Consider the following 15,178-nt stretch of genomic DNA (forward strand, 5'->3'; position numbering starts at 1 on the left):
CCCAGACATTGTGCCTGGAAAGTGATGCAGAAATAAATGATCAAAGCCTCTGTGCTTTACAGATGAGGAAACTGAGGCTTGTGAGGCCAGAGAGCTGATAAGAGGCAGATGACACACAGTCCCTACCCCCAAGGACATGCCCATGGAATGGAGGAGGCTGTCACACCCACGACAGAGCGGCCCCACCTCAGCACCAGTGGCTCCTAAGGGCCGCTTCCACTGTGATATCTTTACTTTTGGTATTTTGCACACTAGGAACCCCAGTGGTATCGGACCCACTACTCAACCCCCCGCCCCCCACTCCCAATTGCTAGAGTCTGATAAAACACACAGGACTGGGCGAGCCTCACAGTCCAGGGCTCCTAGCTCTTCACCCTGGGCTGTTTCCTCCATACCCCTCCTNACCCCTGCTGGGGAGGGGGATTCATTTTTAGTTGGCAAAAAAGCTTTTGCATTTTAAAAACTTAAGCCTGGGAACAAGAGAACATTTAACAAGAAGAAAGGAGTCAGAGGCAACAGGCCTTCTATGTAAGGGTTTTGGGGGCTGAGGGAACACCTGACAAAAATTCACCACAGAAAAACTATCCCCTGCCCCTTCACGTGGAGAGACTGTACAGTCGCGCCGTTTCCTGTGCCCAGGACCGTGCCAGGGGTAGCTGGAAGCCGACTTCTCCAAACCTGTATCTTTCACACGTGTGCTGATCCTGACTAGAAAGCTTCTTGTCTCCTGCTGACCATCAACCAGGTTCCAGCCACAGACCAGGAATGTGAGGGTGGGGCGGGGGTGCCTGGCAGGCAGCGGACTGTGAAGTGGCTTTGCTTCGTAAACACGGGCACACAAGCCCTGGCGGCAGGCCTCAGGGCCCATCCAGTCCGGCTGCCTTCACAACTCTGAGTTGCCAAAGTCATTCAATAGCCACGTGGGGCAGAGCCCCTAAGGGTCCCCGGTACCTCAAATCAGCTTCCAGTCTGTGAAGTCCCCCAGTCCCCTACCTCTGCCAACAGCGAGCTGAGGATGTACAAGGACTGACCCCACAGATGGGGCAGCTTCCCCAGAGGAACTCTGTCCACCGTGTGGGGGTTCTTATACTCTTCATCCACCTGCCACAGAGAAAACCCAAAGTCAGAAGGTCAGAGGATAAGGAGACCAGTGTCACTGTACACTGGGAAGCGCACTGAGGATTTACAAAACACCGCTCATTCGATCCCCCAGGTCAGTCCCGTGCGAGCGCTGGAACAGGGAGGCTGAGGGGCTAAGGCCTTTGTGTGGGGGCCACATGGCTACACGCAGCTGAAGCGGAACTGAAATCCAGGCCTGGCTCCAGGCCAGCGCCCTTCCCACAAGCACCCTGACAGCAGCAGGCAGAGGCCTGGGCTGCCTTCCGTGAGCACACCCTGGGCAGCAAGACGCTTCACAGCTCATGTTTACACTCGTCTGTACTATGGGGACGATGATCTGAAGCGCTGCCCTACAGCCATGGCAACACATCGCACAACGCTCAGTCACGTTCCTCCGGTCCCATTATCCCCAGAGGCTCCCACACTCTGCGTGCCTATGCAAGATTACCAGAAGGTGGCACTATTTGTTGAGGAAAAACTGTCGTACTATGAGATCACTAATTTTCCACCAGGGACTCAATAAGCTGGATCCACTGGGGGCTTCTGACTCCTCAAAATAAGCAACAGTTCTTTTTCAGACGGACAGGGCTGCATATACACTGTAAAAGTTAGCCTGCAATTTTCTCTGTTGTAAACTCCATACTGACCTNTTTTGTTTTTTTTTAAGTAAACTCTACCCCCATCATAGGGCTCCAACTCACAACCCCGAGATCAAGAATCACATGGTCTACCAACTAAGCCAGCCAGGTACCCTTGACCTTTCGGTTTTTAGCCATTACAACGCTGGTTGGGGGTAATGTTAGTGACCACTAACAAAGCAAGCAAAGCAATCAAAGAAAACAGGGGACACTTATCCTTCTCCAAAAGGGAAAATCACACCATGAGGGGAGTCACACTCTGTGGATTAATCAGTGATGTTATTAATAAATTGTTAAAATCTGCTGCCACAGTAAACATTAAGAGAACCTTAAACTCATAAACTAAACAGAATTAACCATGTCATTAATCAAATAAGCCAATAGGGTGATAGTGTGGAAGGAGATTCTCCAAAACGTCAGAGTTCTCTTTGGTAGCCAGTTTGGTTTTCTTTGGGTAGCAAGAGTAGAGATAAATATTTTCTTCTTTCTACAGATTCCTGGATGTTTTGCAGTGTACAGGATTGCTTTCACAATCAGAATGTACATTAAGGCTATTTGAAATGTAAGTAGGGTTAAGAAAAACTGTAAAGATCTAGAATGAGTAATACTTGATGCAAAGAACAGAAGGCAAAGCGTTTGGATCACAAGACAACTTGGCTCTGGCCTCCCCCCAGCCATAGGCCAGCTCCTGCCTCCCTGTGGAGGTGTGGCGGTCTCCTGCCCCCTCTCCCCCAGTACTCCTATCTGCTTGCAGGTCCTCTAATGCACTAGGCCTTTGCAGCACCGCTCCCGGGTCTGCCCTCCACTCCCCAGATCAGCTCCTCGACCCCCCTCTAGCCTGTAACCCTCACGGAGACAGAGCTGACACTGTAACTCCTCTGTGCCCCGTGCCTAGCTTGGTGCTTTAGAAACCACTTCTGGAGAAAAGGTGTTAGGTCTGAAAGGAGGATGAAAAATACCAAAAGGTCAAGCATGAACTCACTTCGTTCTAGATAAGCAGCCCTTGGTTACCTTGTTGGGCGGGATGGCGTACAGTTCTGGCACCAGGTGGATCCCGTTCTTGCCTCTGATTAATATTCCCTCCAGGGCCTCTCGGTATTCTTGGACCTGGAAGACAGCCCCATCCCCCAGCATGAAAGAGGCATCACTAATACCGTAACAGGAGCACAACACAGAAAAGCACGTCTTCTGGCCACAGATTATTAGGACACAGGGTCAAGAAATGCACAAATACCTTCCACTTCAGGAGTGCAGGAGGAACTAAGACTCTCGCTGACAGCAAGGGTTAGAAGAAGCTAAACGCGTTGGGCTTTTCTGTACTGTCTTAACTCATGACTTCAATATTTCACCCTTAACTTCTCACAATATAAATTCTGTCTCATCAGCCAGACTGTATAAACTTCTTGGAGTGGAGGCTAGATCTTAAGCAGGGCATCCTATTTCCACCTACCGGTTTTCCACTTAAAAAGCCCTAATTCAAACATTTATTGCTCAAGAAATACTTGTGAAGTGAATCTGATGTGAGGAAAAGGAAGTGTATGAACTATGATCCATGTACCCGAATCTTAGGGTGTACTCCTCAATATAATAAAAGCTGTTGACATAAACATTTCCATTACATTAAGAAGGCAGTGATAAAACACCTATGTATGAAAAGGAAAAAGACAAAAAGGGGGGAAAAATCCTTAACCAGCCACCCAGCTTTTTAACACATTTTATCTTTGGAAAGCCTAATCAAATGCCTTCTAGATCTCATTTTCTTCACTTTTGATATTTGTGGACAGCAAAGTCTGACCAGTGGTGTGTCACTTTTTAAATGTTGGCAGCAAGTGGAAGAGACAGAATAGGTGTAAGAGTGGTAAATTCTACGAGGCCTAGAAAATCAGGTTCTAAAGCACATTCTTTTTTGTCTTCTCAGCTTTTCGTTTGTTTCTCATACTGTCAAACTTCATCACAACTGAAAATCTAACTCAATTGTTTTGAGACCTTTCAGTTTTGGGATAAAAAGACAGAAAACATAAGACCCAAGATAATCACCAAAGCACAACAGTAAGAATCAGTAATGGGGGAACATTAACATTTGAAGCTTACTGCCATGTTGGGAAGGAAGAATTTCCTCCGCTCTTCAAGGTCCTTCTAGCTGGACTAAGAATCAAATGGACATGAAACAGATTATCAGGAAAAAAATCAAATTTAATTACATACATATGGGGAATCCACACAGACAGGAAATTCCACAGACAGTGAGGCAACATGAGGCTTATCTGACATCCTGAGCTCGGGAGAGGGGTAGGGGTCTGAGGACACAAAGGGAAGGAAGACCATTTGCAGGAAGGTGGGAGAAGATGTTTGGAAAACAAAGGTTGCCCAGCTATGCACGTAAGTTTCTGAGGTAAAGAGGGATCTGTGTCAGTANGGACGCTTAACCTACTGAGCCACCCAGGCGCCCCTTGGTTTTGATTACTTTTAACTCAAAATAATGTTCATGCCAAAGTGGTACATGTTGGGGCGGCCGGCCGTTGGCCCCTACACCCACTTCTGAAACCCCTATTTCTGAGCAGAGGCAGCTTTCAAAAGCAAAATCCACCTTTGGTTGCTCATCCCACCTCAGTACCTGTGTTCTGACCAGGTTAAGAAAACACTAAATCATTGGAGTTTGTCAGTCATTCACATAAGGTTCACGAGGATGGGTCTGTTCTGGTTACCGAAGTATGCTCAGCAGCGAATGCAAAAGAAATCTGTCTTGAACAAACAAATGCCGCATTAGCAGATCTTTATTCAGCACGTGCTACATATACTAGGCACAGGGAATATATTAGTGAGCTGGACAAAGACCACCTCTACCAGGTTGCTCTGACAGCTTAGTGGAAGATTAAATACAGGTGCAGGTACTATATTGTTATAAGCACTGTGGGACACAGAAAAGGGGCACTGATCCAGGTTTTAGGATCAGAGAAGGCTTTCTGAAAAAGCCGACCTTTACAATGAATCAAGTGAAGGAGAAAGGGGCAGCTGGGGGAGAAAAGCAGGACCTGGCTACTTGAGAAGAGGGGAGACAACATGGCTGTTCAAAAGATGGAAAGGGTTTCAGGGAGCTCGCGTCCCAGAACTCAAGAGGGTAAGTCAACAGCAAGAAATCAGGCTACAGGGGCGCCTGGGCGGCTCAGTTGGTTAAGCGTCCGACTTCGGCTCAGGTCATCATCTCACGGTTCATGGGTTCAAGCCCCACGTCAGGCTCTGTGCTGGCAGCTAGCTCAGAGCCTGGAACCTGCTTCAAATTCTCCCTCTCCCTCTGACCCTCCCCTGCTCGCTCACTCTCTCTCTCTCAGAAATAAATTTTTAAAAAAACATTTAAAAATTAAAAAAAAAAAAAATCGGGNCGGCCAGATTTTATGAGACCCCACAAAACATGTGACAACCTTGTACCAAGGCAAACCAGAACCTTTCAAAGCTCTTAAGCAAAGCAGTGGCATAATCTAACTTGCTTTTTAAAAAGATGCCCCTGGTAAGGGTATGGAGAACCAGCACGGAGTGAGGCTGGAGGCTGGGATGCCAGTTAGAATGCTGGCACATTAAATAAGATGTTAGCGAAGGGAACTCTTGTACTAGAGCTGAAGGCAGCAGAAGCCTAGGCTGGTGTGAAAAAAACAGAACCCAACTTGTGTGTGGGCCAGGCTGGTCCCTGATGAACCTTGCCTCCTGTTACTTGTGCCTTTGTGTAGTCCCCTCCCCTGGAATGTGGCAGGATCCTTTAAACAAGAGAATGCAACAACCGTGGCACCGCCAGCTCCAGGCCTGGGTCTTAAGGAGGCCTGGAAGCTTCTGCTCTTGCATTCTGGGGGAAGATAACCCCCATGAAAAAAGCCTAACTGCTCAGAGACTACACCTCTGTGAGAAGCAAGGCCTGGGCCCATAAGCCCAGCTGAGCCTGCAGGGCCAGCCAGGTGGAGGAGGCTATCTTGGAAGGCGATCCTCCAACCCTAGTGGACCAGCTGATACCAAGTGAAGCAGAGACAACCCGTCCCTGCCAAGCCCTGCCCAAGCTGGACACTCATGAGCAAATAAAGTAGTTGTCGCTGTACTTCACTACATTTTGGGAAAGCTTGTTAAACGGCAACAGATAACTGAAAGAGTGTCCTCAATTCTTGCACAACCTTCTGTCCTAATACTGATCGGCACATCAACGGAATGAAAATGTTGATTATCAACGCAGCACCCAGCACTTACTCACCTGAATGGCATCACCGTTGAAGACCCCATCTATTATGAAATATGTCCAGAACACTGGCCATTCACATTCAATGTTTTCAAAGAGCTTGAGTTCAGCAGGGTCATAATGCAATCGGGTTGGGTCCTGGAATCAAACAGGAAACTGTCTAAAAGGGGATGTTGGATCCCATATACAACACCAGCGTACCTCACTGGGTTTCCCTCACTTTCTGATATAATGCAGCTTTGCGGCTGATACGGTTAGGAGCCTGCTATAATGGGGACATGCTGTTTTTGGCAGTTATCCATGGAAAATTTTCAGAAAAGTAAATCAGAAATGTACACAAGACTCTTTAGTAGTTTATATTAAGCTTCCCATATCCCTAGCAAATAATTAGTAATTGGCTGATCACAGTGCTCGGCAGACTATGTTTTCTTGAAATCACTGTATTGGCCACTGTGGCTAAGAAACTCAAGAGGGAGGCCACAGTTGCTCTTTAAAACACTGTGTGAGCCACAGAACTGTTTGTCCTGGTCTGCAGGCTGGTTTGAAACCACCAGCCTGCTGTCCTTGCAATGGTCTTATTCTTCTATTGCCTAACTCCAGCCGCACTGTCTCCAAAATCAAGACATCCCTTTCCGATATTCCAACATGTAATTTTATAATCAAAGAAGGGAGAACACCACAGTGGTGACTTAAATATGAAGCAGTTAAGGAACCCTAAGAAACAATATTTAAATACAACCTCTCTTGGGGTTTTATAACCATCTCGAAGGAAGCGACAGCATCCATAACGCCCCTGAGAAGATAAAGGGGGAAAAAAAGTGCATTTGATGAAACAAAAGAACTTCTTTGCCTTTTTATTTCGATCCATGTCAGCCCTTAACCCCCATTCCCATGAATCATTTAGCAACAAATGAAATGTGTACCAAGTGCTTTTTGTTCTCAATACAAAAAGTTATTTTTAAGTAATAAGCAAAGTAAATTCAGGTTTGATCAGTGCCAAGAAGGGAATGCCAAAACTTGCCATCAGAGTATTAGGGCTGGGAGAGTAATTACTGAGAGTTCACAGAGTGACCAGCCTTTCATTCTGATTGGCTATGTAACACAAAGATGCAAAGGGACCCACACTGCTTGCAACAGCCACTAAGGGAGACACTCAGCCTGGACTACTTCTACTTGAAAGACTGGAAAGCGGAAAGGACATTTCTGACTTCTCACAATTAGGCTCCAAATGCAAAGAAGTAGGGCAGCTAAGTGGGGGTAGGGGCGGGGTANCTCCTGCTCACACCGTCTCTTTCTCTCTCTCAAAAATAAATAAAACATTAAAAAAACCTTTTTTTAATAAATTAAAAAAAAAAGAAAGCAGTGCAGTGGCATGCGCTCATGACATGCCTCCCTAATCTCTGGATCACAGTGCTGGGTGTCCGCTCCCCAGGTGAGGCTGCCCCCTGGATGGGGCTGTTCCCCAGGTGAGACTGCCCCAGCGCAAGGCCACGGAGGCCAGCACACTCCCTGTGGCCAGCTCCCAGCTTCTAGGTCCTGGTGTTCTGGGAGTCATGGGGAGGCCCAGCCTAGCACCTGATCTCCTTTGAACACTTCATTCCCTGCATTAACTCCCTGTCTACTGGGATGAGCTACAACAGCTTCCTTTTTCTCCACTAAACCGTGAGACAGCTTCCTTGGGGATATTACTGGGGACCTCTCTTGAATCCAAGGGCTAAAATAATTTTTATGGAATCTAAGTAGGATCATCAACATGAAGATTTTGGCTTAGGAAACAAAAATTTTAAGGAAACTTACATTCTTCATCATTTTACTGATAAATTCAGTTGCCTGGACTATTTAATGACATTCTCAGTTTGGTATATTGTATCACAGTTCCTGCATTTCACCTCCAGGCAGGGATTTTTTTTTTTAACCTCAGTTTAACTTTGGGATCACCAAGTCCTCAGAAATCCTGTATGAAGTTGGAAGATACTGGGACATGAGCGTTTTATTCTGCGATCTCTAGAGGGTTAAGAAGCTCTGCATTAGAAGTCCAGGATGGATACAAATTGGGGTTCAAAGGTGTCGGCTTAGGGGTTTGAGCTCAAGCTCTGCTATCAGGAAGAGCACTAAGACACTTGATCACTCTGAGCCCACAGACTCGGCTTTGGATGTTCTGCGTCCACTTAGACAAATCAAGCCCCTGGCCTCACGGAGAGCTCATGTGAGCTGCTCCACATCATCGTATGAAAAGGGCACATACCACAGGGTGGAGGCGCACCGGCAGGATCAACGCTTACCTGGAGCTTTGAAATAATTTCATTTTTGGTCACATTCACCAGGTTCATATCTTCCACTGCAAAGGCCGGGAAAGAGATAATGGAAAGAAGTCCAGCATCAATCTCCTTAGACGTTGATGCTCTTGGCAGCATGGAGAACAGAATAGACTGAACGAGAAACAGAGAGGTGGCTTTAACCTGGGAAGCACTAATAGTTACATATGGTATCTAGTGACCATGACCTTAGTTAGCTCCAAGGAACATCTGAATGAGTTTGCCAATTTTGAGTACAGCTTTTTCCTACCAAAACGGCCCCGCTGGGGGACCTAGCCTACCCAGCCAATGACTCCTGCTCCTGTGGGAGAGAAGGGGCTCAGGGAGAAAAGGCACAGTACTGCCTGGAGCCCATGCTGAGAACTCCTTGTCTCTCGCCCCTAGGTGCCTTCTGTGGATTGTGCTGTGTCTTTAGGACCCACAGGGGAGGAACTAAGGGCTACTGTGTCAGCAGGCCAGGGCATGCTGGCTGTGAAGATAAAGACAGAGAAGAACACACATACAGGGCCCAGCACAGAGAAATGTCTGGCTTCTGTGCAATGTGACTGGGTGGACTGGGTGATCTAGAAGTGGGTGATCTCCCACTTGAAGAGGGAGTCCGATCCAAGAGACCACATGAACACTCCAGCAAAATGGTAGATAACAATTATTTTAGTCCTCCAACTAGGGTATTCAGTGGCACTATAACATGGCCTCAGTTACAAGGTGGTTGGACTAGGCACTGTAAACTAAAGGAAGGTGAAACGATAAGGAAAAGTTTAGGAGGGGCAGGTAGCTAACACTGGGATCTAACGTGCACAGACATGGGGCTAGACCCCTGCAAACATAAGCTTACTAAATCTCATAACAACATGGTGCACTACACTAAGTGATTTTTAGTTGTTAAAGCAATTTTGCATTCCTGGGATAAATCTCATTTGGTCATTTAAAAAATATTTTTTTTTCTACTTTAAAGAAGGAATTTAGACACTGTGCCCAGGGTACACACGAGGGCTCTGAGACTCAGACACAGAGACTCGTGCGACAGAACTAGGATTCTAACTGAGGCCCAGCTGGCTATAAAGCTCACACAGTTTCCACTAGGGACTATGCATCATTAAGATGTATCATCACTTGGCTCTGTTAAACCATAGCTCAAGAAGTAGCAGATTCCTCATTCGGGACTATTTAATGTGGGGAAATGGAATGAGCCAGAAGGTGGGTAAAGATGGGGGAACCCTCAGCTTCAGAATAAAGCTTCATTTTCTCAAGCAAATGGACCCCCAAGCCCAGTTCTATAACTAGTCGCTCACCCCTAGGCTCTCTGCCTGGAAACACATACTTCCCCCCAGAAGCTCTCTGCGTACAAGTTGATACTTCCACAACCCTGGCACGGTACCTGGCACCGAGCGGGCCCTCACTAACTAAGAGTTTGCTGACTGACCATCAATTGGTGACCTACTGTCTACTTAATGGAGTCCCCTAATCTGCAACAAATCACTCCTTTCTCTGACCTATATTTCATGCAGTTTCTACTACCTGTGCCATTTCTCCTATCTCATCTCTCCTCCACTATCCATTCCGCCCATCCCCACCCCTCCCCAAGTGAACTACTGCTTGCGGGTTATTCAGTTTGGTGGCATCATGAAATAAACTTGAGAGAAAACCACCTATATGCTCAAAAAAGATTTTGCCTCCAGTGAAAGAAGGTTGTGGTGATTGCTGACCCCATGTATACACCTTGCAGTCATCCTGTCTTATGTTTACACAGTACCTTTTAGCTTACAGAGTGCTCTGACAAACTAAGTTGATTCACTCTGATCCTTAAAACCACCTTGTGCGACAGGAGGGGAAGGTGCCAGTATGCCCATTTTATGGATGAGGGAACTGAAGCTCAAAGAAGCCAAGTAACCACCAAGCTAGAAAGGTGAGGAATGGGGGCCGCCTGGCTGGCCCAGTCGGCAGAACATATGACTCTTGATCTCAGGGTTCTAAGTTTGAGCCCCATGTTGGAAGTAGATTACTTAAAAATAAAAATCTTTTAAAAACCCAAATAAACAAGAAAGAAAGAAAGGTGAGGAACGTGACCTGGAGCCCCGGTCTTCCATTCTGTCAGTCTCCTTCCCTCCTGTCTGGACTGAGAGGCTGGAGCTGTTACCTGGCAGTGTTCAACGTCATCTGGCAGGACATGGATCACTGATTTGCGTCCTCCATGGGCTCCAAAAAGGTCCAGCTCATCAATTGCCTCAAGGGCTGCCTACAAGCACAGGTGGCATCATTTTCACTTCCTAGTAAACATACACTCTCATGTCGACTGGTCCCTTACCATTAAGCAATCTAGCATAAATGTTTTCCCCAAGGTGATGAAACATATCTTTAAAATTCAGCTACAATGTCCTGTAGACATGTCCCATCCTTATTTTCAGTGGAATCAGACCTTTCCTGTATGTTGCTGCTCTTTGTAGAAACAAAGAAAAGACAGACAAACATTTCCCCAAATAAAGTTAGTATTTCACCAAAACCATGAAATATTAATGACTTTATAACATTGTGGGGGGGCATAAATTCACAGATAGCTTTTCTTTCACCTATTTGTGTTAATTTTAACGTTAGCAAGTCTACCACTTAAGAAACTTTGTCAGTTGAGTGTAACAGAACATATTTATTGTTGCTTTGAAAATTCTAGCCCTAGGGGCGCCTGGGTGGCTCAGTCGGTTAAGCGTCCGACTTCAGCTCAGGTCATGATCTCACGGTTCGTGGGTTTGAGCCCCATGTCAGGCTNAGTCTTGAGCAACAGGGAAGCACATTAAATGTCTAGGGCACGAGATATAAACTGGTGACTGGCAGACTGAATCTGCCCCACAAGTGTGTTCTGTTTGGCCTGAAGTTTTATTTATTATTATTATTATAATATTTTTTAATGTCTATTTTTGAAGGAGAGGGAAGGACAGAGTGTGAGTTGGGAAGGGCAGAGGGGGGCGGGGCGGGGAGAGAGACACAGAATCTGAAGCAGGCTGCAGGCTCTGAGCTGTCAGCACAGAGCCCGATGCCGGGCTCAACTCATGAGTCGTGAGATCATGACCTGAGCTGAAGTCAGACGCCCAACTGACTGAGCCACCCAGGCATCCCCAGGCCTGAAGAAGTTTTAAAAGTGATTTTGCAGGGAATAACTTTAGAGACAGTTCCCAGTGTCTCCAATACCCCTCAACATTTTTCTATCTGGCCAGCTTCATTTGTTTATGTTACCTGCTTGACCTGACCCCATAGACTTTTGGATGCGTGAACCCTGCCCAACAAAACGGTCATGTTCTCCAGACTTCTTTACGACCGAGAAAAGAAGACTGGACAGCATACATCCAGATGCTTGGACATCCGCAAGAGCTGAGACCCGTAGGTGGTAATAATGAGGAAGGAGGGTGCTTATTTTCGGGCACAGGCACATTTCAGTGTAGGAATCCTACATCCTTTACCGATAACCTCAGTTGGCCAGGGTACATGTGCCACTTGAATTCCATACTTGCAGCTGACTTTTGAAAAATATGCTCATTAGATTCAATCCATCCCCCTAAAGATGAGAACCAAATCAAAGCAGTAAAAATGCACAGAAGGAAGAACAAAGAGGACAAGACCATCACCTTGGCCATTCCTACAGAGCTTGCATTCAATTCCGGAATGCCCTGGTTAGTCTTATCTCCACGCTCCCACATTCCATAATCCTGAGGAAGAAAAAGGTAGTAATTAGAGCAGGAAAAAGACGTATATGAGCAGTGCTATGGAAACATAATTCCTTTGTGTAACCACAGGCATAATGGCAAGAATATCCCTTCTCAAAGGTCACCAGATTCATGGCTGTGCTCGTCCTAAGTTTCACTTCATTTGACCTCTGTGCAGAGTTTTGCAAGTAAATACTCAGGAGGAACAAAAATGCAGGAAAAAACCCTCTCAATTTTCTGATTCCTAAAAGTTATCAATTTGTAAGAAATTCTTGATTAATAGAGAACAAATTGTTTTATTTCTCTTCAAATGAAATGCTGCCCATCTATTTAGCGAATCCCTTTGACCTTAAATTAGAAGACAGAATAAAGAAACTTTAACAGATGCATCATAACTAGCTGAAGCCAACCAAACTATTTAAAATAATTGCATACCTATTTCTAGCATCACCTCTTGGGAAAAAGGGCTAAGCAAGAAGCAAAAGCCAAAATCACGTGGGGCACCAAATACTGAAATTTCCCGGTCTTTTAAAACAGATTAACATGAATTGGCTCAGAACGCACCACCCATAGAGAGGCTGTGATCCATGCATACCTAACTTTCATAATTCATATTTTCATGTAAGAGAGGAAAACACTGGATACGGTTCTGAAATAACACTACATGCGCTGAAAAACGGCAACCCAACAAGAACAGGACCGGTACCAAAGCTTCGGCGTTTACTATTTGATCTGCAAAGGTGAACATTTCCAAAATGTGCAAATTTAGACGCGGACACGCCAGAGTGGCTTTCGACTCTTTCCTGCCGGCACACCTTGTAGCTGAGCCCCAGGACTCCTTCTTTCGGTGCTCCTCACATCGGGGCCTTTCAACACTGCATGCCATTCTCACTCCCAACCCGGAGCCAAGCGACTCATCCTCAACAACTGCTTCATGAGCTCACTCCCCTGTGCAAGACTCTAAAATGACAACCCATTTATTCCCTAGCAGCTCACGGTNNGTCTAATCCCTTTCGCTGGCTGGCGTCACACCTCTGTTATCTGGCCTCCGCTCCCTGCACGCCCACAAGCGGACTTGGTTTTCTGCTTGTCTCTGATACTCTGCTTTCAGGCTGTCTCCTCCTTCCCCCTGAACCTCCTGATCCCAAGGACCCCTCCCACATTCAGGGCCCACTCCTTCGCATTACTGCACATGCTCTTCCCGCACCCGTCCACTCATCTGAACCCTACTAACTCGCCCAGGTCCACCTGAGGTCCCACCCTTTCCACAAGGACTTCTCTGGTTTCTTTAGACCCGACGCTGGCGACAGCTCGAGTGGATCATGCTTTGCTGCTAGTGGGATGCTCAGTGGAATCCCTCACCTCACTCATGAGGTGCCAGCAGCTCCCTCCCCTGTGTTTCCAGGTGTTGCCAAATGTCCCCTGGGAGGGGAAGACTGCCCCTCATTGAGAAGCGCCCCTTTAGAGCCCAGGTAGCCCTTGGGCCAAACCTAGTTTGCCGCATATTTTTGTAAACAAGGTCTATCTGGGACACAGCCGCGGTCACATGCTCACACGCACACGCGTTGTCTAGGGCTGCCTTCCTGCGATGATGGCAGATTGAGTAGAGGCAACAGAGAGCGTAGGGAACGAAAAGCTGAAAATATTTACTGTCTGGCCCTTTACAGAAAATGTTTGCCGACCCTTGCTCTGAACCACAGTGGCATTTTCATTGTGTTTTTCTAAATACAAACTCTTCCCTTTTAGTCGGCTTTGCACAGGTTCGCTGTTTTCTGAGATGCGCAGGAGGCGCACCTTCCACCCCAGAAGGAAGCCTGGAGGAACCGGGGTTGGTGCACTTTCACACCCGGCCTGGGGCACACATGTGGCGCTGGCCCCTCGGCCCGGGCGCTGCGTGGGGCAGCCCTCACAGCACGGCAGTTCCTCCCTGCACGCCGTTGCTGCTGCCCTTCGCCGTGGGTCAGGCTGGCCTGGGACACGTTTGGTCTTATTTCAAATAAGCATAATGGATCTGAACAGAGCAGGTGGCGCATTCCAAAAACACCAACTCCCCAGCCGTGTTCCAGGACAAAAATGTGCACTTTGTGTGCAGAGGTGACAGTCACAGAGTTCTAATTTTGCCACCCTTCTGATCAGCCCCCAAAGTCTGGCCCTCCCAGAACAGGAGGAGTTTTATTGTTCTTAACTGGACACCTGAAAAAAGTACTGGGGTTGATAACTTACGGCGACTTTATACGCAGCTTCTATGTAGAAAACAAGATTCTGTATGAAGGCCACCTCATCAAGGGTGAAAACAATACGTAAACCTAGTAAAGGCAAACAAACAATAAAGTTATGTGTTATGATGTGAAGAGAACTGTCAATTACCAACTACAAATATCACACCAGGAAAGAAACCCTGGTACCCCCATTTTTATTTTTCTTACTAGGGCATCAAAAATCAAGTCTGAAGTATGGGGCGCCTGGGTGGCTCAAGTCAGTTAAGCGTCCGACTTCCGCTCAGGTCGTGACCTCACGGTTTGTAAGTTCGAGCACCACATCGGGCCTGCTGCTGTCACCCTGTCAGCATGGAACCTGCTTCAGATCCTCTGTCCTCCTCTCTCTCTGCCCCTCCCCTACTCATGTTCTTTCTCAAAAAATAAATAAGACATTAACAATATTTTTTAATTAAGTCTGAAGTAAAATGAAACAGTTAATACCTAATTTCAGAAAGAGAAAGGAAGAAAGGAGTGTGTCCCTACAGGTAGAAAACATGGAAAGAGAAGGTGTGGGGCCTTCTGGTAGTGTTAGATTTATGCAAAGAGGTTTCCAACACAGCATGAATTTTAGCCCAGAGCAACCAGACACCATTCTTATCCTTGAGGGAGCCAGAGGGCAGGAACCTTTCCCCAGTGGCAGCCAGGGAGAGGAAAGCCCCCAAGTTCAGGAGGCGGCCCTTACCGTGGTGGAAAGGCGAGCTCCCGGGACCTCCCAGGGGGCTGCACTGACACACTGAAGCAAGCAGTGACCAAGAAAGCTGGATTTTTGCTTGCGCCCTTGAATGTTTAGTTGATTATGGCAAATACACATACTTTTAAAGTATGAATTCTTGAAGCTGGTAGAGGTATGGTGAGATAGGAAGCCTTACATCAATAGGGGGAGTTGGACTAGTAAATTGTTCCGAAAGCAACTTGGTAATATATAGAAGTAGCCGCCTTT

The 15,178-nt window shown here is 46.8% G+C and overlaps 1 protein-coding gene across 1 annotated transcript in view; it reads right to left on the bottom strand.

Annotated features, from left to right (window-relative positions):
- PHKA2 (phosphorylase kinase regulatory subunit alpha 2) overlaps positions 1-15,178 on the bottom strand; it is a 72,443-nt gene that overhangs the window by 26,438 nt on the left and 30,827 nt on the right. Inside the window, 9 exon segments of the mRNA XM_077769203.1 lie at positions 761-819; positions 994-1,101; positions 2,769-2,864; positions 5,989-6,111; positions 6,713-6,766; positions 8,256-8,402; positions 10,426-10,524; positions 11,903-11,983; positions 14,204-14,286. Of these exon segments, the coding sequence (XP_077625329.1) occupies positions 761-819; positions 994-1,101; positions 2,769-2,864; positions 5,989-6,111; positions 6,713-6,766; positions 8,256-8,402; positions 10,426-10,524; positions 11,903-11,983; positions 14,204-14,286 (850 nt within the window).

This window comes from Crocuta crocuta, unplaced genomic scaffold (genome assembly GCF_008692635.1).
Source record: "Crocuta crocuta isolate KB4526 unplaced genomic scaffold, BGI_CrCroc_1.0 scaffold312, whole genome shotgun sequence".
NCBI lineage: Eukaryota > Metazoa > Chordata > Mammalia > Carnivora > Hyaenidae > Crocuta > Crocuta crocuta.